The 26400-nt window shown below is 46.1% G+C and overlaps 1 protein-coding gene and 1 non-coding gene across 2 annotated transcripts in view; both read right to left on the reverse strand.

The window, feature by feature from the left end:
* Positions 1–10273: 10273 nt before the first annotated feature.
* The window catches only part of SARS1 (seryl-tRNA synthetase 1), a 29635-nt gene continuing 13508 nt past the window's right edge, over positions 10274–26400 (reverse strand). Inside the window, exons 3-11 of the mRNA XM_049880171.1 lie at positions 24106–24186; positions 22722–22880; positions 21593–21736; positions 20620–20775; positions 13597–13818; positions 12909–13038; positions 12176–12333; positions 10997–11126; positions 10274–10660 (exon numbers count right to left, since the gene is read on the reverse strand). Of these exons, the coding sequence (XP_049736128.1) occupies positions 10503–10660; positions 10997–11126; positions 12176–12333; positions 12909–13038; positions 13597–13818; positions 20620–20775; positions 21593–21736; positions 22722–22880; positions 24106–24186 (1338 nt within the window). The 3' untranslated portion in view covers positions 10274–10502. The remainder of the gene's footprint in view (positions 10661–10996; positions 11127–12175; positions 12334–12908; positions 13039–13596; positions 13819–20619; positions 20776–21592; positions 21737–22721; positions 22881–24105; positions 24187–26400) is intronic.
* On the reverse strand, positions 11691–11797 carry LOC126074113 (U6 spliceosomal RNA). The gene has a single exon (XR_007516921.1). It is a non-coding gene; the product is annotated as a U6 spliceosomal RNA (small nuclear RNA).

Here is a 26400-nt window from a genome sequence, read left to right on the forward strand (position 1 = left end):
CCTTGATCCTCATCCATGTCCATCTCCTTTCGTAGCTCTGTGACCAGCAAACAGCTCTGCCCACAGGGCTCCTGAGTCCCTTCACAGTCCAGGGCTCATAGGCCTTCTATTTGAAAGGGCTGTGTGGGATTCCAGGGGTCCTCAGGGGAGTCCAGGCATGAAAGCTGGACCAAGAAGAAAAGCCAGACAGGGAAGGTGAAGGGTGATCCAGAAGAGGCTTCCCTCTCTCATACCCCATGCAGGCCTCCAGGACTACAAGGCCACCTGGGTGAGCAGCAAGGGCCTGGTCAGGTGGTAAGAGGGCTGGCCTGGGGAGAAGGCCTGGGCTTTAGTCCCAGCCTTCCTACCCTCCAGCAGTGTGACCTTGGTCAAGTTCCTGTGCCTCAGTGTCCTTTTTTGTAAAATGAGGGAATTGAATAAGACAAATGGTCTTCAAACTTTTACTTGGCAATAAAACCCTATTTTCAAATAAAACTGATGGAAGTGGTGCTGCTGGGTGGAAGTAGAGGGTCAGGCCCACCTAGTTTACCCCCCTCCAGGCACACTGAAATCCCTGGGCCATTCTGTGGAGGAACCTAGTTTGAAAAGCCCTGGACTAGTCACCTCTAAGGCCCTCCAGTCACAGCAGTGTCACTCTCCATGGGTCGCAGCAGGGGCTGAAAACCCTGGGAACTTCTGTGTGACCACTCAGAGATGCCAAAGGTGAGAAATCAGCTGTTCTCTTTCTTCCCAGGAGAAAAGATAAAAAGATGGGTTTTTTAGATATAGCAAGAGAGATTAGAGTTAGACATTCCGGGCAATGGCGGGTGGTCAAGATGGGGAGAAGGAAGTGGGAGGAGGGCCTGTGCTCAGGGAATGCCCTCCCCTTTGATAAAAGATGAGCTTTCTTCCTCTCAGCAAGGCTGCAAGGCGAAGGGCAGCTCCAGAGGCAGGGGGATGGCTTAAATGGCCTACCCAGGGGCTCTCCCTCTCCAGACTTCCTTTGACTCTGTGATTTGGGAGGATCTAGGGGCTGCGTGGGCACTGCTTTTCACCTAATAGCCATGTGGAGTGGGGAATGCTCGGAAATTATACCATCTGTTAATTATGCCTTGAACTGAAGTTGGGCAATGAGACTCTCATTTCTGATGAAGTCCCAAGCAAACACACGGAGGAACTACAGCTCTCCATTCATCTCTCTCCCTTTGGAGCTAAAATAAGCTTTCTGGGTGGGAGAGAAAGCAGCCTTGGCTCTGGATCATGAAATGTGGTTCTGGAGCCTGGCGCCGAGGCAGGGGGATGCCGGGAAAAGGCACTGACATAGGGAGCCTCCCTCCAGGGGAGAGGCCTTTCTGCCCAAGGGTAGACAGGTTAGGGGATGCAAGGAAGCCCTCCCTTCATCTCCAAGCATGTCTGGCAAATGGTCTTTAATGCTCTCCCTCCCTTCTCCCAGGGCCACAAACTGGAAGGCAGCTGCTGGGGCCTCTGCTCCCATACACTCCTGTATCCTTGGCTACTTCCACAGGAAGGAAACTCAAACTCGGGGTTGCCCTGGTGGTGTCCTCCTTGACCCCTGTGGGAAGGGCTGCCTACTTCCTGGGACTTTCCAGCCCTAAGGAAACTTAGCCCTCCCTCCTAAGAGAGGTGTAGCAAGTTCCTGCCTCTGTTAAAAGAGTCTTCCTGCTCTTCTAGTCGAAGCTTCTCACTTTACAGTAGAGGCTCAGGGAGGGAAAGTGACCCTGGGATAACCCTGGGGCTCTCATCCAGCTCTGATTCTTCACTCCTGTTGTTTCCTGAGGCTCCCCCAGGCACGTGGTGGGTACAACCTTGGAAAAAGTGTGGCTCTGGCTCTCAACTGAACAAGGTAGCAAGTGGGAAGTGTTCCAGAACGGGTTAAAGGAATTCAGAGGAAGGAGCAGTGAGGATGGAGGAAATCCCAGAGGGCCTCCTTGAGGAGGTGGGTCTTAGACCGCATCTTAAAGAGTAAGGAACCACATTCTTGGCAAGAGAACTTCATCAGCAAAGTCACATAGTACACATGAAGCATTTTCTCCCAGGGTACACAGCTAGTAAATGGCAGAGCTAGAATTCAAACCCAGGCAATCTGCCTCCAGATGGTCTAAGCATTATATTATGAATAAATGAAGTGAATAAATGAAGTGTGAGCTTTTCACCATGGCTGAAGCTGAGATTGGGGTAGGAATGCTGTGGCTACATGGAGAAGAACCAGGTGACCCTTGTTGTGTGGGTGGATCCAGAGTTTCCGGAAGGGACTCAGGCCTTGTGGGCTGAGATTCTGGGACCAATAGTCTGCTTGGAAGGAGGGGTGTGGAGGGAGGCTGCTGGTGGCAAAGGTCATGGTGACCTTCGGTGGGTAGGCAGGGCTGTTTCTCAGCAGCCAAAGGTCAAGAGGGAGGGGAGAGAAAGGAGAGGATCCTGGCACCTCGTCCTGTTTCTGGGCTCAGTGCTGCTTTATAAAAGGCATGGAAATGGGGAGAAGAGAGCCTGGCCATGCTGACCCGGGGCAGACCAGAAACCTGAGTGTCCTGTCCCACTTACCCCAAGTGCCCGGTCTTCTTGCCTACTTTTCTTGGCAGCTGGAGGGTGCACTCCTTGAGGGTGCCCCCCCACCTCAGGTCTGGCACAGGGCAGGGCAGTCAATCAGGGTTTTGTGGATATTTTCTGTGGTTTCTTCCCCTCCAAACCAGTCTCTGCTCAGCAACCTGAATAATCTTTTTTTTTTTTTAATTAATATTTTTTAGGTTTAAAAATATTCTTATCTTGGAAATTTCCAGCATACAGAAAAATTAGGAGAATGGTCCGATGACTAACTGGATACTCTCCACTAGACTCAATCATTGTTATCATTTTGACCCTTTGCTTCCTCTCTCGCAATATGCGGAGAGTGATGTGAAAGTGAGGTACAGACGCCACGGCCTCTCACCCCTGCACCTCTTAGCGTGCTTCTCCTAGGAGCCAGGGTCCCCCACACCCACAGAACTGCTACCAAACCCAAGAATATGGATGAGAATTCCCAGTATCACCCAATAGCCAGTCCAATTCAAATTCCCTAACTGTTCCCTCAAAGGCCTTTGACAGTGGCTTCTTTCAAACCAGAAGTTTGTACATTGTATTTGGTCATTATATCACTTTAGTTTTCTTTTTCCTTTTATGTGATATTGACTGAAGAGTCTAGACAAATTTTCTTGTTGAATGTGCTATATGCTGGACTTATCTGATTAAAGGATCCCTCATGAAGTCCTTCACAGAGTCACGTTGCAACATCTTAAACCTGAGCCTGTCACTCTCCTCCTGAGACCACTGCACTGGGCTCCTCTGTTGTACCTTGAATAAAATCCAATCTCCTTGTATTGGTCCACAAAGCCTGGTATGGAGCACTCCAGCCAGCCTGTTTTTACAAGTCCTTGCCCTTCACTCTGTTCTGGGCACACGGGGTTCCTTCCAGTTGTTGAACACGGCAGTCTCGAACATGGCATGTATCATCATTTGTGATTACATGCAGTACTTACTTGTTCATTGACTTGGTTAACTAACATCTGTCTTACCCACTGGTGATAAGCTGCAGGAGCAGGAGGACCACGTGTGTCTTGAACACTTAGTACCTAGCACAGTACTTGACTTGATAAATACTGACCAAATGAATGAATACACGAACGAAGAGTGGGTGGATGAATGAATGAATGGACAAACAGCATAAAGGGGTGACCTGCTGGCCCTCCATGTCTGGCGTCACCACCTAGCAGGCCAGTGGGTCTCTACGCTGCTCTTTGAGCAGGCCTGAACTCATTCACTTTAACCACAAAACTGCATTCCCCTGCCAGCTACAGCCAGGGGTAGGTCTGATGTTCCAGCCCCATTAGACAGGCTTACTTTGGGGCTTGTTGAAAGATAGCATTGGACACCTTATCCAGGAGAGAGGCTCAACCGACAGTGCCGGCTGTTTGCCGAGGGTGGCTCAATAGGCCCAGCATCCCACCCTGGTGTACAGTCCATCTAAGGCTCAGTCGAGATCATTTTTGGCCCCTGAGCACAGAGGGGAAGAGACAAAGCCTGGGGCTGAGCTGCAAGCAACAAATCCCAAAGCAACATCTGCAGTAACTTAGTTGTTAAGCTTATCAGAGGAGACCTGAGATTGTGTGGGAGGTGAGGAGGAGCCGTGTCTGGCCCTAGCCATGTGCCAAACCCTGGGCTCCGGGCTCAGAATGAGAGGTACACAGATGAACAAGGCTCTAGTTCTGGCCTCAAAGAGCAACCAGTCTAATTAGGGCTTCCTTCTTGGGTTCCTTTGAACCCCTGCTGAGAATCTGCATTTCTAACAAGTTCCCAGGGGACCAGTTCTGAGAACCACTAGCTGAGCAGTGGTTCTCAAAATTCATTATACATAAGAATCATCTGGGGATCTTGTTAAACTGTAGATTCTGATTCAGTATATCTGGGGTGGAAATGAGACTCCTCAGCAGGGGTTCCAACTGGAAGTCTAATGGGGACTGAGACAAATACTGTCACAGAGCTTTGTTCAGAGCGTTCTGAGAGCCAAGAGGAGACAGCATGGATATCTGTGTGTGTGAGGTGTGGGGGAGGTGTTGAGGAAGGCTTTATAGAGCAGGTGGCATTTGAAGGGTGAGGAGGAATTGCACAGGCAGGCAGGAGGGAACAGCAGAGAGAATAGTGTGAACATATATAAGGGGCAAAATGCACTGTGAGTGCTGGGACACCTGAGCCGTCTGGTGGTGCTGGAGCACAGGGCACATGGTGGGGACAAAGGAGAAGAGCCAGTTCATCTGAACTGTGGCCATATTTTGATGAACCAGGACTCTGGCTTAGAAGTCTGGCTTTTTTTGTAGGTGGAGAGGGCCATCCGCAGTGTTTTGGCAGGGCTGTACCATCTGACTGCTCCTGCGCAGTGAGGAGGGTGGATCTGATGGAGCGACTGAGGTCTGGCAGACCAGCAAGGAGACGGTTGTCATAGTCCAGGAGGCGAGACCTGTGTGGAGGCTGAGGAAGAGGCTGCCAAGGGGGCAGAATCCAGTGATGAAGGGACTCAGTGGCACTGTAGGGCAACCCAGGACGAGGAGGAGAGGTGACCAGGATGACTCCTAGTGTTTGTTTTGGGTGGGGTGAAGGAGTAGACACAAGATTTTGGGCTTTCAGTTTTCAGATTCTGGTGGAGATGCTAATGGTGTGTTGAGGGTTAGGGAGTTGGGTCTGGAGATGCTCGGAGGAGAGATAATGGATTCAGGAGCTCTGCATGTAGAGGTAGGAGAGCGTGCAGAGGAGAAGCAAGGAGAGGCAAGAGCCCTAGGGAACCAGCATTTAGAGTCAGATACTATTTCCTTAGGGGCGGTGGTGGTTCAGTTGTAGAATTCTTGCCTTCCATTTGGGAGACCCTGGTTGGGTTCCTGGCCAGTGCACCTCACACACAGCCACTATCCACCCATCAATGGAGGCTTGCATTTCAGTGAAGCTTCCAGACTGCCATGGACTGAATTGTGTCCCCCCCAAATATCTGTCAACTTGGCTAGGCCATGATTCCCGGTATTGTGTGACTGACCACCATTTTGCCATCTGATGTGATTTTCCTATGTGTTGTAAATCCTGTTTCTATGAATTGCTATGATATTAATGAGATGGGATTATTGGCAGTTATGTTAATAGGGCAGGACTCAGCCTACAAGATTAGATTTCATTTTAAGCCAATCTCTTTTGAGATATAAAAGACAAGCGAGCAGAGAGACAGGGAGGCCTCATACCACCAAGAAAGCAATGCCAGGAGCAGAGCGTGTCCTTTGGACCTGAGGTACCTGTGCTGAGATGCTCCTACACCAGGGGAAGATGATGACAAGGACCGTCCTCCAGAGCCGACAAAGAAAGCCTTCTGGGGCTGATGCCCTTAATTTGGATTTCTAGCCTACTAGACTGTGACAGAACAAACTTCTGTTTGTTGAAGCCATCCACTTGCGGTATTTCTCTAGTATTCTGTACCTAGATAACTAAGATACAAGCTAAGACAGACTAGGAAGAAAGGCTTGGAAATCTACTTCCAAAAAATCAGCCAATGAAAATCCTGTGGATCTCAATGGTCAGATCCCATTGTGCATGTGGTCAACATGAGTCAAGAGCTGACCTGAGGGCAGCTAACTCCAACCATCTCCTTACCTTGCCCACTTCTCTGGTCTCAATTCAACTTTTCCCTCACTCTCTGAATGCCCACCATTCAGGCATTCTTCTTGCCCCTTCTCTGTATCGCCTCTGGGCCTTTGTACGTGCTGTTCCCTCTGTCTCAAACAGTCCACCTTCCTTCTGAGGGGTCGGGAACAGCCTGGCCAGGAATGTTGTTAAGGTAGCAGAGCCAGCAAAGTGTCCACTGTTCCTTTATCTTGGAGGGAAAGGGGGCAGATGGGGTTGTAATTTGTTGAGAGAGAGGCAGGCTGGCAGGAGGGCTGTTTTAGGATGTGGAAAATATACGCATGTTGGTACTTTGAGGAAAACGGTGGGGAAGGGAGGGGACGGGAAAGGGAGATGGGAGGTTGAGAGAGGGCTAGCTGAGGAACAAGGACTCAGAGGACATAAAAAGTCAGTGAGATCCAGGGCACAAGCAAATAACGGCTGGTTTTGGAAAAGGAACAGAAAAAAAAATTTTTTTTTTTTTTGTCTGACACAAGCTGGAAGGAAGAAAAGACGAACATTATTCCATTAGGGAGCTTCATTCTTTCGTTTCTTCAGGGCTTATAAAGCAAGTCCTCCTGAGGGGGTCACATCATCTATCAGCAATTTACACCTCGAAGAAAATAATTTCCGAGACCATTTCTCACCGGCATATTTTGTGCAGGGGGAGGGGAGCCTGCAGTCCTAAGGAGGAACACGACCGGCTCTCCAAAATGCAGGGCTTGACAACTAGCCAATCAGAGCCGCTAAAGAGAGGACCTTCCCCTCCAGAAAAAGGGGCTTTCTCAGTATCAGAGGTCCCTGGGTCCCCTACCTCTGTCCCTCAGGTCTTGGGGCCTGGAGATTGAGAACTAGAGGGGTTGGTGTTCAGGTTTCCTTCTTTCCTTCCTGGTCGCATGGGAACTGCACATTTCTGGATTTCTGCAACAAGAACCTGCCCGCAGCACCCCCGCCCCCGGGGAGGAGGGACCTCTTAAAAGGGCGATGTCAGAGGCGGTGGTATTACCCCACCAGGACCTGACTGGGTATGGCTACAAGGATGCGCTCCCCTTTTGTGTGTATCTGGGAGGAGCTGTTAGGGAACCCCATGCTGGGAAGTGGCTGGGGGAGTGGAGCAGGCCCCTCGTCTGGCACAGGCTTCGACACGCAGACATTTCTCTGGGGCCCATCCCAGTTCTGTCAGACTCATCCTGGGAGTGCAGCCAGGGCCGCCCGCGGCCGGTGGGAGGTGTGGGGATGGGAGAGGACTTCTCAGAATCAGGGTAAACCCTGAGGAAAGAAAAGGAGGACAAGCTGCAGGGAGAGAATGAGTTCCCAGGAGTGAGGTTTCACCACCGGGAAGTGTTAGGCTCTGTCCTGGCTGATAACTGCTAAGTGGCTGGCCCCTTAGCCTCACAGGGGGTCACCACACAGCTGCCTTGGCTCTTTAAACGTTTCTCCGGAAGTTTGTCTTCTAGTTGTCCCCATCTCTTGGTAGAGGCCAGACACTATGCCCTGGTGTCCCCTCACTCTCTCCTGATTCCTGAAGCACCCAGACCTAGCATTTGGGCTCTGAATTCCTGGATGTGGGAACCAAGGGTTGGTGAGAGACCCAGACGCTGACTCACTCCACCCCGCTGTGGAGGTTGTTTGCTGAGGTAACTCGGAGCTGAGGTTGGAGACGGGGCAGGTCAAGGTGCCAGGGATGAGGACATCAACTGTGGGTTGTAGAGGCAACTGCCAGGGTGGAGTCAAGGCATCTGGGCCATTCCCAGGTGCTCAGCTTCCAGCCAGCCCATCCTCACCTAGGATTACATCAGCTCTGTCCCACTGCTCCAGGCAGCGAAAGAGTCTCATTTTCAGTTCACTCCAGAGGACGGCAAGCCACACCTTTCCCAAAGGACTAAGTTCTTTGAAAGCAAGGACTGTGTCCCACTCTCTCTAGAACTCTTGCTCCTAACTGTGCCTAGCACAGGGTAAGCACTCAGTAAACGGTGTGTGTCCGTCTGCCTGAGTGTTCTCATGTATGACGTGGGGGAGGGACCTCAGCTACAGGGTCACCCTTTCCTTTGCTGATTATTTTTTTCTTCTCTGGCTTCAGGGAGAAAGGGGTGTAGACCTTCTGCTGACAGACCAGTTGTCCACACACCATTCACTGGACTATTTCCATGCCTCTGCTCATTCCTTTCCCACTAGTCAGGCTCCCTGGCCAGTTTACATTTACCCCAGCCACAGGGCAGGTAGGGGAAGGCTGGAGTGGGGAGCTGGGCTCCGGCAACACAGTGCAGGAGGCTCTCCCTGCATAAAGCAGCAGGGAGTCTGGGCTCTGGGGTCGGCCACTCCAGAAAACTTGGGTGAGAAGAGGGTTAAGTCAGCCAGTGCAGACTAGCCAAGAGCTAGGCCTGGGCCCCCAGGGGCTCAGAGCCCCAGCTTCTGCCCTCCCACACTGCTTTCATGGCCAAGGAGAAAACTGGTGCCTCCTGGTGGCAGGAGGGACACAGGTACTGTGGGGCCAAAGAGGGTAGGGGTAGTGACCTCTGAGGCTAGAGCGAAGACAGACACAGGGGTGTCGAGGGCTCTTTAAGTTTCTAAGCCCAAAGCCAGATGGGTTTTTGAAACCAAGGAGAAAAAACAGCCTCCTGCTCACTGTGTAAGCTGCCTTTCTTCAAACCAAGTAGTTGAGGCTACAGGAATGTGCATTTCTGGCCCTTACAAATGACAAATGAGAACAGCTTGCTCTTTGCCCTCTTGCCCTGGTTTGTTACCCCAGAGCTGAGGGGAATGGACTATTGTCAAGTCAGGCTGGTTGAGCTGCCCTGTGGGCCCCATGCTGGCATGGCCAGACAAGGCAAGAGGTCCCCTGTGGTCACCCTTTCAGATGGCCAGTTTTGACAGGGGTTCCAGCACCAAGGTTAACAGGATCAGCCCCAACTCCCAGTGGAAAACCAAGTCCATTGGCCTCTTCCCTCAGTGCCAAGCTTCACAGGCTCAGGGAAACTGCTGCTTGGGATGAGTGAAGCTGAGAAGAAATAGAGGCTCCTAAGTGATGGACCAGTTCAGCCTCCAGACTTCTTCCTGGCCATGCTGTCCCATCTCCCTTACCCATCTTGGACTTCTGCCTTCCAAATGCTGGAATGGGTATAATCATGACCACACCCTACCTTCTCAGGCTGTCACAAAGATAAAAGAGATCATCTCTAGGAAGTATTTTAGGCTCCTAGGAGAAAAGCACTAACATAAGGTGCTATTAAAGCAAAGTGTTTGTAGACTGTAGGATGAAAGGCTGCAGTAAATCAAGAGCCTAAACATCACCCTCCCCAAAGAGAGTGAACTATTAGGACAATAGTGGAGCCCCAGAGAAAGGGTTAAAACTTTCTCCTCCCCCTGCCCTTCTGGTTATTTCCAACCTTTGCAGCTGCACCACAAGCTGCTAAGCAGTTGGTGTCCCCACTCTGGGAGGACTGGAAAGAGAGACACAGCTGTAAATAAGGTCCTGACCCTTGCCCTTGAGTCTAGGGGCTCTTTCGAATTGAATATAGTCTCATCTACTTTGAGGCCTTACAGCTTCCCTCCCTATCCGGAAGCCCTTCCCAGTGAACGGAAGTGCTATGAGCTTTTCATATCAATTCTGGTCTCTAAGTTAGTCCTAGGAACCCTGTTGGTGCAATGGTTAGGAGCTCAGCTGTGAAGTGAAAGGTTGGCAGTTCAAACCCACCAGCTGCGCAGCAGGAAAAAAGACCTGATGATCTGCTCCCACAAATATTAGAGCCTAGGAAACCCTAAGGGGCAGTTCTACTCTGTCCTACCAGGTGACTATGAGTCACAATAGGCTCCACAGCACACAACAACAAAACTAGCCCTACCTCACTGCTTTTCAGCAGGAGCAAATTTATAAAGGAGATGCTGGTCCTTGTCCTGCAAGCCTGTGTACACAAGACTTGAGACGTTCACTTTCCCCCTGAGCCTTAACTAAACTATCCCTGCTTTCACCTACATTCTCAAAGGCTCTCTGACTTGCTAAACAGAAGAGGCTTATTTGGAAGGAGGAACAGAAATCGGTAGGGTCCCAGGAAGACTTGTCAGAACCAAGGTTAAAGCCCTGGGAAAAAGACTGACGAAGAATACTAAGCCTTCTCCAGAGATGCTTTATTACATGGTTTCATCGGTCCTCAGTGATTAAATCGTATGCTCAAGCAAAGAGATGGGGACATCTATGCTGAACTTAGTGGGCTGTTCCCTTTGGCTATGCAGTCAGGTAGGGCAGGGTGATGAGCAGGTACTTGGCTTCCCTGCCCTTGGGTAGGCTCTGAGATCCCAGCAGACAGAATGAGGCCTGGAGAGCTGGGCGGAAGGAATGTTCAGGCATCCGTGACCGCCATGTTCTGCAGCTGGTTTTCCAGGGCGACCTCTCCTGCTGCCACTTTATTTTTGCTGCCCTCATGCTGCTTCTTCTGCTTCTTTGATGGCTCCTGGTCAATGGGCGCAGGCTTCACAAAGGGGATCAGTTCTTGGAGACCTGGGGAGGAAGAGCCAACCAGACGACCTACTGTTTCTCAGGGAGTCACAGCCCCAGGACCTCTGAGGAGAGTGCATAAGGATCCCTTTGAAAAAAGGGGTGCCCACCATGGCCACTGGTTTCATTTATCCTTTTCCTGCCCACTCTGAACTCTAGTTGCATTTGCTGGCTACTTCCTCAACCACGTCCCCTGAACTGCCCGGCTACAGGGGGCAGGCAGAGTGCTGAGGAGGGGGTTTGGACAAGAAAATTCTGGGTTTTCTGAAAGAAGCCAGCTATTTAGAAGAGTGTGAAGCTAAAAGATGAGAGGAAGGTGAGCTGGGCTGGGAGTCTTACCTGGCGGCATGAACTCCTTCAATTTCTCAGGCACAGTGATGCCCTTCTCTGTCTGGTAGTTCTCCAGGATGGCGCAGATGGTGCGAGTAGTGGCGCACATTGTAGCATTGAGCATATGAACAAACTCCACCTGGGAAGGGAGAGGCCCCAGGGGAGCAGCTTAAACTCAACTCCTGGCTGGTCTTACTGCTGTCCAGTAACCATCTATTCAGAGCCAGAAATGCAACTAACCAAACCAAAATGATGGGTTCCGCTCATCATCATTTCTTTTTTGACACGCGAATTGTTTGGTATGTATTACCTATTAGATAACTCCAGGAAGACTCCTCATGTCTCCATGAATGAGAAATGATATATCTCAGTACTTTGAGGAGAGTTGAGTCCAATTAGCCCACAGTCCCTTTGAGGGAAGGAAGACCCTACCACTGTGGCTTCTCCTTTTAAGCCTTGTAAAGCCCCCGACTTGGAAAAGAATTTAAAATTAAAAAACAAAAAACCTACTTCTGTTGAGTCTATCCCAATTCACAGCAACCCTACAGGACAGAGCAGAACTGCCCCACAGGGTTTCCAAGGTTGTAAATCTTTATGGAAGCACAGTACTACATCTTTCTCCTGGGCAGCGGGCTGGTGGATACAAACTGCTGACTTTTTGGTTAGCAGCTGAGCACTTAACCACGGAGCCAGCAGGGCTCCTAAAAATAAGGAACACTTCATGAATTTGTGTGTCATCCTTGCGGAGGGGCCATGCTAATCTTCTCTGCATCGTTCAAATTTTAGTATATGCACTGCCAAAGCGAGCACTGGAAAAGAGTAGAGTCTGAAAATTGAGTTTGAGGAGGTAAGTTTACAGGCCTTACTGGGTGAGGAGAAGAGGGAAGACATTCCCTCCAATTTATTCTGTGTAGATAAATGGAATTTCTTTGGAACTGAGGAAAACAAAGCCCAAAAGAGAAAAGCTAAAATTACCTTGTAGAACAGAGCTAGATTCAGGTCTGTATCTAAAAGAGCCCAGTTCTGACTGAGTGGAAGTCATTTTTGGATTCCCTTTTTTGGCCTAGACTGAGAAGCTCTAATTTTTGCACAGTGCTGGGGGCCTCTCTTGTACTCCAAGGGCTAGGAAATCAGATGGATCTACCTAGTACTGAAGGCCTGCTTCCCGTTGCCCTGGGGACCCTCTACCTTGTCCATCATCTTCCTGGTCTGCCCGTATCGGATTCGCAGCCGGCGAGCCTGATAGTCCGTGCAGTTAGAACAGGAGACCAACTCTCGGAAGGCTCCAGAGCCCGGAAACCAGGCCTCCAGGTCGAGCTTCTTACTGGCAGCATGATTCAAAGAACCTGTAAGGAAAACCCCGTAGAATTCATAAAGGAGGGATGGTATTTCAGAAGGCTAACCTTTAGCAAGCCCAAAGGCTTATTTAATTCATATGCTATCCCTGCAAGTGAAATCATGCCCAGATATTATCACCAAACACTCCTAAGTGAGAATGTGATTTTATTTTTTTATCCTACTTCAGATGAAGGTTTTACAGAACAAACTAGCTTCTCATTGAACAGTTAGTACACGTATTGTTTTATGACACTGGTTAACAACCCCATGACATGTCAACATTCTCTCTTCTTGACCTTGAGTCTCCTACTACCAGCTTTCCTGTGCCCTCCTGACTTCTAGTCTTTGCCCCTGGGCTGGTGTGCCCCTTTAGTCTCATTTTGTTTTATGAGCCTAATTTTTGACTAAAAGGTGAACCTCAGGAGTGACTTCATTACTGAGCTAAAAGGGCATCTGGGAAATAAGTGTGATATTTCAATTAATGTGGGAGATTATTTGGATTGTGAGCTATTGCTGTGTGGCCACACAGCCGGTGTCTGTGGGATGCAGGAGAGGGAGACAGGGAAGATGATGGGTCTCCTACCTGAGACAATATTCACAATGTGGTAAGGAATTCCCAAAGACTGGTAGAACTCCTCTGCGGTGCCAATCATCTCGTCAAACATCTCCCATGACTTGTTGTCATGTGGTGATGAGTAGACAAACTGTTCGATCTGCAGAGAGGGACCCAAGACAGTGACAATGGCAGAAGCTGAAGGGTGGTGATATCCTTGCAATGAAAACCTATTCCTACAGCACTGGGAGGCATGCAAGGTTGGGGTCCCTGACAAGACAGACTAGTGCTGGCCTGGACTAGTACTGCAACAATGACAACATACAGAGAGCTCACCTCATATGCTCCAAGTACTGTTCTAAGCATTTTACACTTATCAACTAGCTTAATTCTCATAGTAGGTGTAGTAGGACAGGTACTATTATTATCCTCATTTTACAGAGGAGGCAACAGCACAGACAGGTTAGGCAACTTCTTCAAGGTCACACAGCTGGTAAACGGTAGAGCTGGCATTTGAGCCCAGACAACCTGGTTCAAGTCTGTGCTCATGGCCACTCCACCATATGCTTCTCGGGCTTTTCCCCCAGAAACAGAGATGCAGGCAATGAGAGGAAGCACTGGAGCTAGGGTGGGCCTGAGCAACACAAATCTGCCTTTCCTCTAACCACCTGACAGTTACATTGAAGGTTCCTGTTCCCGGGCTTGACTATCTACTCACCTTCTCAAACTGATGGACTCGAAAGATGCCACGGGTGTCACGGCCATGGGAGCCCACCTCCTGGCGAAAGCAGGTGGACACGCCGGCATACTTGATGGGCAGATCCTCCGGACGCAGCCACTCGTCCCGGTGGAGAGCAGCAATGGGCTGTTCTGAGGTGGCAATCAGGTATTTCTCATCATAGGAGTTGTCATCAGACTTCTCACTGCCTTTGCCAATCACCTGTCGGAACAGGGACCTTTACTAGTTGAGAGCCAGAGAGGAAGACTTCACTCAGCTAAAACAAGAAGCCCCAGGGCTCCAAGTGATGGGTCAGGAAGAAGTTTCTTTACTCTCTGCCTGGGAGTGGAGAGGGGACACCAAAAAGACAAGGGAGGGGTGGGGTCAGTGCAGCATGGGGATGGGGTCCCTGATAGAGATCAAAGAAATGCACATTAAACAGAGATAGTATTTTTTACTTATCTAATAAACAAAACATTAAAAAAAATAACATATCATGGCCGATGCTGGCAGCATGCGATAAAAGCTGTGCTGTTTGCAATATAAATAAGTCCACTCACAAATGTCTGCGGAGCACTCACTACGTGCCAGATCCTTTTTGCCAACGCTGGGCAAAAAGATACAGTACCTGCTTTCTTGGTGCTTACGGGCTAGTCTAGCAGTTAAAATCCTTAAAGATTGCACTTTGGTGTTTGGCCAAAGAAAATAGTGCAACTTTTTTCAAAAAGTTACAGACAGGAGAAAGTTCCTTGTGATATTTATTTATAGCAAAAAAAAGGAACAACTCTAAATATTCAATAGAGGAAGAGCTGACTGTCTTATCTCCATTAAAAATGATGACTATGAAGACCAGGTAGTAACACAGAAAAATACTTTTCATATCGCTAAAAAAGGCAACCTATGAAACTATATGTATGTTGTAATTATAAGTACATGAAAAGGACATACGTACAACAAATGTCCCAAGAAGAATATTAAAAAATGACAACTGTTACGTCAGGATAACACATTTTCAATTTTTCTGTGTTGTTATGTTACTTTAATTGAAAGAAAAAAAAAATGTAGGGGAAAAAACTCTCTGGGTCAGAGTTTGGGAACCTAGAGAGCTACTTTGCTACCTGATAGTAGGAATTTAGCCCCTCGTCAGGCTATTCACATCCAACACAGAAAAACTCTAGAACTGCGCAGTCTAACATAGTAGCCACTAGCCACATACAGCTATTTAAATTTCAGTTAATTAAAAGTAAATCAAATTAAAAATCTGGTTCCTCAGCTGCAGTAACTACATTGCAAGTGCTCAACAGGCACATGTGGCTGGTGGCTACTATACCAGAGAGCACCGCTCCGGAGAATGCATAAACTCAGGTATACATTAGGCAAGAGGGAGAGCTGGTGGCGCATAAGCACTTGGCTGTTGACCCAAAGGTTGGCTGTTTGAACCCACTCAGATGCTCTGTGGGAGAAAGACCTGGCTATCTGCTCCTGTAAAGATTAGTCTGGAAAACCCTATAGGGCAGTCCTACTCTGTCACATGAAGTTGCTATGAGTCTGAATCGATTCAACAGCACTTAAGGACATGTTAGGCAAGGAGTGCCAGCCGAGAGTCCTCACCGCTGAGACCTGTGATTCTCTCTGTGAATCCAAGAAGCATCTGGATAAGAGGTGGAGGATGCAGGAGACATCAACATTGGCTACCTAATAGTTCACACAATCCTTCATCTTTTTCTCTAGTATTGCCTGCACTGTGTACTTCTTAAAGTTTTTAGTGATTATCTTGGAGGTTGAAATTAGAAAAAAAAGAAGGTAAAACAGGATTCAGTTCATACACGGACATATTCCTTCCCTCGTTAGAAGGAGAGAGGGATGGTATCAAGGCCACGCCAAGGCTCAGGGTTTAGAGCGAGAGCATTTTGTTTCCCACTGCATCCTGAGCTCATCAACATGACCCAGTGCGAAGATGCCTCCAATTTTTTTTCCCCCAAATATTTTATTGTGTTCTAGGTGAACATTTACACACCAAATTGGGTTCCAATTTAACAATTTTTAAAGAAATTTTTATTTTGCTTTAAGTTAAAGTTTACAAATCAAGTCAGTCTCTCATATAAAAATTTATATACACCTTGCTATATACTCCTCGTTGCTCTCCCCCTAATGAGACAGCACAATTCTTCCCTCCACTCTCTATTTTTATGTCCATTTGGCCAGCTTCTGACCCCCTCTGTCCTCTCATCTCCCCTCCAGACAGGAGATGCCCACATAGTCTCATGTGTCTACTTGATCTAAGAAGCTCACTCTTCACCAGTATCATTTTCTATCCCATAGTCCAGTCCAATCCCTGTCTGAAGAGTTGGCTTTGGGAATGGTTCCTATCCTGGGCCGACAGAAGGTCTGGGGACCATGACCTCTGGGGTCCTTCTAATCTCAGTCAGACCATTAAGTCTGGTCTTTTTATGAAAATTTGGGGTCTGCATCCCACTGCTCTCTTGCTCCCTCAGGGGTTCTCTGTTGTGTTCCATGTCAGGGCAGTCATGGGATGTAGCCGGGCACCATCTAGTTCTTCTGGTCTCAGGCTAATGCAGTCTCTGGTTTATGTGGCCCTTTCTGTCTCTTGGGCTCATAATTACCTTGTGTCCTTGGTGTTCTTCATTCTCCTTTGCTCTAGGTGGGTTGAGACCAATTAATGCATTTTAGATGGCCGCTTGCTAGTGTTTAAGACCCCAGACACCATTCTCCAAAGTGGGATGCAGAATGTTTTCTTAATAGATTTTATTATGCCAATTGACCTAGACGTCCCCTGAAACCATGGTCCCCAAACCCCTGCCCCTGTTAAGCTGGCTTTTGAAGCACTCAGTTTATTCAGGAAACTTCTTTGCTTTTCGTTTAGCCCAGTTGTCCTGACCTCTCCTGTATTGTGTGTTGTCTTTCCCTTCACCTAAAAAAGTTCTTATCTACTATCTAATTAGTAAAAACCCCTTTCCCTCCCTCCGTCCCTCCCTCCCTCTCCATTGTAGTAACCATCAAAGAATATTTTCTTCTCTGTTTAAACGATTTCTCAAGTTCTTATAATAGTGGTCTCATACAATATTTGTCCTTTTGCAACTGACTAATTTTACTCAGCATAATGCCGTCCAGATTCCTCCACGTTATGAAATGTTTCACGGATTCATCATTGTTCTTTATCAATGTGTAGTATTCCATTGTGTGAATATACCATAATTTATTTATCCATTTATCCATTGATGGGCACCTGGGTTGCTTCGATCGTTTTGCTATTGTAAACAGTGCTGCAATGAACGTAGGTGTGCATCTATCTGTGCAAAGGTTCTTATTTCTCTAGGATATATTCCAAGGAGTGGGACTGCTGGATCATATGGTAGTTCTATTTCTAGGTTTTTAAGGAAGTGCCAAATCAATTTCCAAAGTGGTTGTACCATTTTACATTCCCACCAGCAGTGTGTAAGTGTTCCAGTCTCTCCACAACCTTGCCAAAATTGATTATTTTGTGTTTTTTGGATTAATGCCAGCCTTGCTGGATATGGAATCTCATTGTAGTTTTGATTTGCATTTCTCTAACTGCTAATGAGTGTGAGCATTTCCTCATGTATCTGTTAGCTATCTGAATATCTTTAGTGAAATGCCTGTTCATATACTTTGCCCATTTTTTAATTGGGTTGTCTTTTTGTAGTTGAGTTTTTGCAGTATCATGTAGATTTTAGAGATCAGACGCTGATTGGAAATGTCATAGCTAAAAACTTTTTCCCAGTGTGCAGGTAATCTTCTTACTCTTTTGGTGAAGTCTTTGGATGAGCATAGGTGTTTGATTTTTAGGAGCTCCCAGTTATCTAGTTTCTCTTCTGCATTGTTACTAATGTTGTGTATACTGTTTATGCCATGTATTAGGGCTCCTAGCATTGTCCCTATTTTTTCTTCCATGATTTTTATCATTTTAAATTTTATATTTAGGTCTTTGATCCATTTTGAGTTTTTGTGCATGGTGTGAGGTATGGGTCTTATTTCATTTTTTTGAAGACAGATATCCAGTTATGCCAGCACCATTTGTTAAACAGACTATCTTTTCCCCATTTAACTGACTTTGGGCCTTTATCAAATATCAGCTGCTTATGTGTGGATGGAATTATGTCTGGATTCTCAATTCTGTTCCATTGGTCTATGTATCTGTTGTTGTACCAGTACCGGGCTGTTCTGACTATTGTGGCGGTATAATAGGTTCTAAAATCAGGTAGAGTGAGGCCTCCCACTTTGTTCTTCTTTTTCAGTAATGCTTTACTTATTTGGGGCCTCTTTCCTTTCCATATGAAGTTGGTGCTTTGTTTCTCCATCTCAGTAAAAAACGTCATTGGAATTGCATTGTATCTATAGATGGCTTTTGGTAGGAGAGACATTTTTACAATGTTAAGTCTTCCCATCCATGATCAAGGTGTGTTTTTCCACTGTGTAGGTCTCTTTAGGTTACTTACAGTAGTGTCTTGTAGTTTTCTTTGTATAGGTCTTTTACATCTCTGGTAAGATTTATTCCTAAGTATTTTATCTTCCAGGGGGCTACTGTAAATGGTATTGATTTGGTGATTTTCTTTTTGATGTTCTTTTTGTTGGTGTAGAGGAATCCAACTGATTTTTGTATGTTTATCTTATATCCTAATACTCTGCTGAACTCTACTATTAGTCTCAGTAGTTTTCTTCAGGATTCTTTAGGGTTTTCTGTGAATAAGATCATGTCATCTGCAAATACAGATAATTTTACTTCTTCCTTACTAATCTGGATGCCCTTTATTTCTTTATCTAGCCTAACTGCTCTGGCTAGGGCCTCCAGCACAATGTTGAGTTAAGAGTGGTGATAAAGGGCATCCTTGTCTGGTTCCTGATCTCAAGTAGAATGCTTTCAGACTCTCTCCATTTAGGATGATGTTGACTGTTGGCTTTGTATAAATGCCCTTTATTATGTTGAGGAATTTTCCTTCTATTCCTATTTTGCTAAGAGTTTTTATCATGAATGGGTGTTGAACTTTGTCAAATGCCTTTTCTGCATCAATTGATAGGATCAATTGATTGGTTCTTGTCTTTTGTTTTATTTATATAATGGATTACATTGTTTTTCTAATGTTGAACCATTCCTGCATACTTGGTATGAATCCTACTCGGTCACGGTGAATTATTTTTTTGATGTTGTTGAGTTCTATTGGCTAAATTTTTTGAGGATTTTTGGCACCTACGTTCATGAGGGATATAGGTCTGTAATTTTCTTCTTTTGTGGTGTCTCTACCTGGTTTTGGTATCAGGGATATGCTGACTTCATAGAATGAGTTTGGGAGTATTCCATCCTTTTCTATGCTGTGAAATACTTTAGTAATAGTGGTGTTAATTCTTTTCTGAAAGTTAGGTAGAACTCTGCAGTGAAGCTGTCCGGGACAGGCCTTTTTTTTGTTGGGAGTTTTTTCATTATCTTTTCGATCTCTTCTTTTGTTATGGGTCTATTTAGTTTTTCTACCTCTGTTTGTGTTAGTTTAGGTAGGTAGTGTGTTTCTAGGAATTCATCCATTTCTTCCAGGTTTTCGAATTTGTTAAGAGTACATTTTTTGTAGTAATCTGATATGATTCTTTTAATTTCAGTTGGGTCTGTTGTAATATTGCTCATCTCATTTCTCATTCAGGTTATTTGCTTCCTCTCCTGTTTTTCTTTTGTCAGTTTGGCCAATGGTTTATCAATTTTATTAATTTTTTCAAAGAACCAGCTTTTGGTCTTAAATCTTGTCAATTGTTTTTCTGTTTTCCATTTCATTTAATTCTGCTCTAATTTTTATTATTTGCTTTCTTCTGGTGCCCGAGGGTTTCTTTTGTTGCTCTCTTTCTATTTGTTCAAGTTGTATGGATAATTCTTTGATTTTGGCCCTTTCTTCTTTTTTGATGTGTGCATTTATGAATATAAACTGATCTTTTTTCTGAGCACTGCTTTAGATGTGTCCCAAAGGTTCTGATATAAAGTGTTTTCATTCTCACTGGATTCTATGAATTTTTTTATTCCATCCTTAATGTTGAGAAGGCTCTAATTATTAAACTTATCTCCCTACGTAAGATAAATTAGATGAGCCCAAGAGCAGTTGTCTAACTGCTCCTCCATGTTGGTCCTGGGAGGAAACAAGCCAATAAGAACAAAGTCCCCCACTTCTGACAATATTGAAGAAGAGGGACAAGTGAGAAGTGGACTAAGTTGTGATGGACAGCTGTTGCCAGAGACACTCTAGAAATTCTGAGTGCTGGACACAGAGTGGGGCTGCTACGGTTGGTGTTAAAGCCAGCTGATCAGAATGACATTCTGAACCTCAACTTGAACCCTCTGGATCTCCCTGAGATGGTCCATGGCTAAGAAGGAACACAAACTGTAAGCCAAGGAAAAGTATATCTTGCCCTGTGAATGCTTCCAGTCTGGGGTCAGGAGTAGGAAGACATGGCCTAGTGCTACTTCTATAATTTGGTTTTGTCAAGCATCTAATAAATGAACTTCTTTTTTCAGCACCTGGTATTAAAGTATGCTCTAAATAAATCAAACAGATTACCTGAGAAGAGATAAATAGGCTCTATATGTGTCCAGCATGGTAGCCACTAGCCACACGTAGCTATTTAAATTAATTAAAACAAAAAATTTAGTTCCTCAGTTGCACTGGTCACATTTTAAGTGCTAAATACCCACTGCTGTCAAGTCGATTCTAACTCACAGTGACCCCATAGGACAGAGTAGAACTGCCTCATAGCGTTTCCAAGGCTGTAAATCTTTACTGAAGCAGATTGCCACATCTTTCTCCTGTGGAGTGGCTGGTGGGTTCAAATTGCCGACCTTTTGGTTAGCAGCTGAGCACTTCAACCACCATACCACCAGGACTCCTAAGTGTTCAAGAGCCACAGATACAGAACGTTTCAGTCATCACAGAGTTCTGCTGGACAACACTGCTCTAAGATACATAACTGAAGAAGTCAATATGCAACTCGGCTCGGCCCCAGGCTACTCACCTTATAAAGTTCTTCATCAAACTGGCTGAGCTGTGCTACTTCCTGCATGACCTCCTTCCTCATGAAAAAAGGAGTATATATGGGAATGTAGCCCCGACTTGCCAAGGTGCGAAGGGCATACTGGATGAGTGCCTGTTCCAGGAACACCAGGGGCCCCTGAAGGAGCAGAGAGACAGGACAGCGTGAGTACATTCTGTTGCCATCATGTTCATCTGCCACAATCTACACTCCGAGGCAACTGGGGCAACACGGTAGGACTCACTCAGGGCAAGGGGCCAGTGAAGACCACGGAGTTCCTTGCAACAATTGACTCAAGGGATTCTTTCTAAACACCAATGCCCAGGATATCACTTAGGCAATTGTAAAGAAAATTTTCTTTAAGATACCAAAGTAGGGGATAAGGATTACACACCCAGGGAGCATGGGAGCGTTTTCGTGTACTAATTCTTAAAACTCTGGGTTGATTTGTATATGTACAGCATTCCCAAGTATATCTGTACAGTATTTCCAAAATTATTATCTTCCCATATCCTTCTGGACGCTTCCCTGAATTCATCCACTCTCTGCCCCAGCTAATCTGGGTTTGTTGCCACCCCTACCTGTTCTCACAACACTCTGGACCTACTCATACCACAGCACTTACCACAGTAGATTCTGATTCTTTATTATTTGTCTCATTGTCTAATTGCACTGAGCTCCTTAAAGGCAGAGACCTGAATCTAAGTCATCATTTTTGCCCTAGCACAGGGGTTCACACAGAATGGACAATCAATACATGCTTGGTCGACCAAATCAGTCAATTTCATCATGTAGAATCACTTAGTGGCACTCTTCTGCTAGAAAGAGAACTGCATCTAATTGCCAACGAGTCAGCACTAGAAAGGTGGTATAAATGGTGGATTTGTGAGCCTCCTTGAGTAGGTTATATTTTTTTGCAAATTAAATCCTACCCCCAATGGTTCCCCACTCTTACCTTCAGGAAATACCCTCGACTCCCAGCAACCACGGCTCCCTTTTCACCTTCAAAGCCATCGACCATCACCACCAGGTCCACATGAGAGTACTTCTTCCTAACAGTACAATCACCCCACATCCTCTCTACTTTGTTGTCTGCATCCTAAGGAAACAAGACCAGGAGATAAAGACATACAGTTTCTAACATCTATAACCTCCACCTTTCCGAACACTATCCCAAGAGCACCCAACTTTATGCTGCTACCTCTTAACTCAAACACTGGGTTCTGTTCATTAGGTACAGACAAGAGAAGGAAATTTGCTGGAGAATTTGTGGTCAACAGAAAAATAATAATTTCCAAACTCTGAGAAGTGATTCTAGAAATTAAAATCATGATTTTCTAAGAGATCTGTAGTATTTTTTTTTTCAACCCCCTTAAATAGTTTCTTCTTGAAAAGGCCTGCACAAGGACAACCCTCTCATGACAATGGCCATCGCCTGGGGTGCTGATGAGAATGTAGGTTTTTCATTCTTCCTGACTCTCATTGGTCCTGGGGCCATGTGAGGGTGGGCTCAGGGCCCTGACCTCTGAGTCTGCTCGGCTAGCCTACCTCCCGCATACCCCAGGCAGCAGTAAGTTTCACGTTCACCAGGGAATGAATGAAAGAGGCACAGATGGGCCCTGCCATGGCTGGGGTGTCAGGGAACAAAGGCTGGGCTCAGAGCAGCTTTGTGCTGGGGAAGTTCCCGCTCAGCAGGGAACTTTTATCATGCAGATTTCCCTTCAACCTGCAGCTTCTCAGCAGGGTGGGGGTGAGAGGGTTAGGTTGATTTAGCAGATCCCTCCCACAAGACTTGCTGCTGCCATGGGCAACACGCAGTGGAGGACAGCAGCCCTATTTAGAAGAGATTTCTGTGCCAGGAGTCTCCTCCTACCTGCTGTTTCTGCTACTTCCCAATCAGGCAAGGATCTGACTCCGTCAATTCTCAATTGGTGGGCAGAGGGAATATACAAAGAGCCTGCTTATGACACAAGGCCTATTATACAGAGTGCCAGCGTTTTAAGGCTCTCCTCCCACCCCGCCCCTTCCCAACAGAGACAGAGCCACAACGTAAGGCAGCCGCCTACTGTGGCCTGGATGCCTACCTCATCATCACTGATGGGCACAGAGGGATGCAGAAGGTTCCCGATCTCACGGAGGTTCTCAAACCGCTCTGATTCCAGCTTGATCCGCTCGGCATCACACTTCAGGATGGCTTCATCGATAAGGAGTCGGACTTTTTTGATTTGAGAGACTTTCAGGCTCTGTAAAGCACAAGGCCAGATCCGTAGCCAGGACACAATGAGGCAAGGACAGAGTAGGAACACAATTCTGCTGCCCTATTGTGCTCAAATGAGAATCCTTTTGGTATCATGTTAAAAACGGAAAAAGGCTTTCAAAGAAGTGAAATTTATTTAACCAGGGATATAGATGGTCTTGTCCTGCAAATCTGTCAGCACTTTCCTTTGGGGTGCCTAAGACAGAGGGATAAATTCCCGACCACTCTTCTTGTTCCTACGCATCTCAGGAGTTTATAATACTAGAGTTCTTTTAAGAGAACTTTCCATTAATTCGCACTTTTCTGATTTTCCTGAGTGAACCAATTTACTACTCTATTATTATACTACACTTAACTGCTCTCTAGGAAGATTAGGAGTCCCTGGGTGGTGCAAATGATTACTGCACTTGGCTGCTAACCGAAAAGCTGGAGGTTCGAGGCCACCCAGAGGCACCTGGAAGAAAGGCCTGATGATCTACTTCCAAAAAGTCAGTCACTGAAAACCCTATAGAGCACAGTTCTACTCTGACACATATGGAGTTGCCATGAGTCAGAATCGACTCCACGGCAACAGGTTTTTTTCTAGGAAGACAGTAAGTTTATTAAAAGCAAGAGACCTTGTCTCAGTCTTATTTTATATTCCCTACTGCAGGCGTACCAAACTGCACTCTGATTTTCCTGTGGGCAGGGTGCCCTTAACAGATAGAGCACCTCCCAACCTAGTCCTTCAAGCACAGCAGCTTAGCTTGTTTTTGTGTTTATGTTCTTGCCCTGATTTTGCATTAAGGGTTTTGACATGCGGGTCTGTGACTAGAAAACTTCCCACTGCCACTGAGTTGATTCTGACTCAGGGACCCTGTAGGACAGAGGAGAACTGACCCATAAAGTTTCCAAGGAGTGGCCAGTGGATTCGAACTGCTGACCTTTCGGTTAGCAGCCGACCTCTTAATCACTGTGCCAACCAGGGCTCCATGACAACATAAGCCAAGTACAATTCAGTTCCTTTCCTCTATTCTTCCTACCCTTGACTTTCCCACTTCATCTCTTCTGTCTCATAAATACTTGAGAATACGATACAACAAGAACAGGCTGGGACAATTCCAAGGTGCAGAAACCTGAGGATGCCACAGTGCCGTGGGCAGCAGTTAAGGCAAACGAGCAGAAATCCCAGCCTAGCCGTGTGCGTACCCCAGAAAAGAACAGTAACTTACAGTTAAAGTCTCTGCTGTGAGGTCATCGAGGTTCAGCACGTTCTCGGGAATGGACTCATCATCTTCCACTGGTTCCTTTTGCTGCAGAAAAAGAAACCCAACATGATGAAACAAAAGAAAATCTCTGGCAAAGTTGTGTCAGTGCACACCAAATTAATATATTGTATAAACCAATCACAGAACTTTCTACACAGAACTTTTCTCTAAAGATGGAATAAGTGGGAGAAAAATTAGTATATTAGAAGCAGGGCTGAAAACCGGTTCGTTGTGGTTTGAGCCTCTGCTGAGTTTGCATTTCTAACAAGTTCCCAGGCGATGCTGCTGCTGCTGCTGGTGCTGATTAGGGATCAATTCTGAGAACCACTAGTAGAGCAGTGGTTCTCAAAATTTATTATACCTAAGAATCACCTGGGGATCTGTTAAAAGGTAGATTTTGATTCAGTATACCTAGGGTGTAAATGCAAATTCTCAGTAGGGATTCAAACCTGAATGAACTGGTTCAGAGCCCTGATTTGAAGTCAGAAGTGAAAGTCTCGAGTCCCTGTTCTGCCACTTGCTAGCTTTTTAAAAAAATCTTGGCCGATCAATTAACGTGTTGGGGTGAGACAGCTAGTATCATGAGGACCATGAGAAGAACAATGGCTTGCCCCGGACACAGAATAGTCATGGGCATCAGAGACAAACAAGAGATAATGAGTTTGAAAATACTCATGAACTATAAGCTGCTGGAGAGGTAGAAAAGCAGTGCTCAGGCCAGCTGAGAAAAACCTCAGCACTGAGGCTAAAGGCAAGAAAGGGATCAGATGATGGAAAGCCAGGGAGCCAAGGCAGACAAAATTTTCGACAAAAAAAGTCACAGAGTCTGTTACTAAGTTTGGAGCTAGCCATGCTACTTGGTAGACCAGTTACCAGTTGCCATGGAGTTGATTCTGACTCACGGTGACCCCATGTGTGTCAGAACAGAACTGTGCTCCGTGGGGTTTTCAATGGCTGATTTTTCAAAAGTAGATGGCCAGGTCTTTCTTCCAAGTTGCCTCTGGGAGGACTCGAACCTCCAGTCTCTTGGTTAGCAGTGAGTGTGTTAACCGTTTGCACCACCCAGAGACTTCAACTTGGCAAAATGAAAGGGGTATAACCAGGACTAGATTTTTTTTGCTCTAGTTTCTCTCCTCACCTTTCTTTGTGAGATTTTGCCAAATTATCATTTCTAATCCTCACACAGAGCCGGGGGAAAGATGAAGTCCCTGGGTGGTACACACAGTTAAGCGCTGGACTACTAACCAAAAGGTTGGCAGTTCGAATCCACCCAGAGGCGCCTCAGAAAACAGGCCTGGAAATCTGCTTCCAAAAGTTCACAGCCTTGAAAACCCTATGAAGCACAGTTCTACTCTGTACACACGGGGTCGCCATGAGTTAGAATTAACTAGATGGCAACTAAAGAACAACAACAGTGGGGAAGATAATTTTAAGAGTCAAATTCTTAAATCAAAAAGATGTATGACCTCAGCAAAACTCATATAAAAATAATTTAGAGTCTGCTTTGTAACTATGAATAAAAATGATGTGTAGAAATTATGTTCAATGTCCTAAAGGTTTTTTTTTCCTACACATGCAATAGACAATTATGTTTTTATGACTTCATATCCCGCTGCACAAAACTGAGTCATGACGAAGGACTCAATCTTTTTCTAAGGGGTAAGCACTGAACTCCTTCAGGCTCCATTATACATTCCCATATGCCAAAGTGAGGAGTCAGGATTCTAACCACAACCCCACTCACACCCATCAGTGACTCAGAGCAAAATCATCTTACAAAGTTGGGAAAGTCTGAAAATACCAGAATCAGTCTCAATAAGAATAAGGATAGGCCAATATACTGAGTTTAAGAAAAAATGGCCTAAATCTCAAGGTTTTTATAATGATATTATAGGCAGGGTGGGCATATGGTAGCAAGGTGTCTATGAAGTTCCCTTGCTGGACAGTCCCCCTCTGCAACTCATTTATGTGGTATGATTCTAGGCAAGTCCCTTCATTTCCCTCAAGCTATTCTGTAACCTGATAAATGTACTACCTACACTCCAGGTTTGAAGTAAAGATCAAAACCAAAATGAGATACATATGAAAGGGTTTTGAACATTAAAAAAAAAAAAAAAAACCATTGCCGTCAAGTTGATAGTGAACTCACAGAACAAAGTAGAGCTGCCAGAGTTTTCAAGGAGCAGCTAGTGGATTCAATCTGCCGACCTTTTGGTTAGCTGCCGAGCTCTTAACCACTGTGCCACCAGGGCTCCTTGA

The sequence above is a fragment of the Elephas maximus genome, chromosome 3, assembly GCF_024166365.1.
Source record: "Elephas maximus indicus isolate mEleMax1 chromosome 3, mEleMax1 primary haplotype, whole genome shotgun sequence".
In the NCBI taxonomy this organism is placed as follows: Eukaryota; Metazoa; Chordata; class Mammalia; order Proboscidea; family Elephantidae; genus Elephas; species Elephas maximus.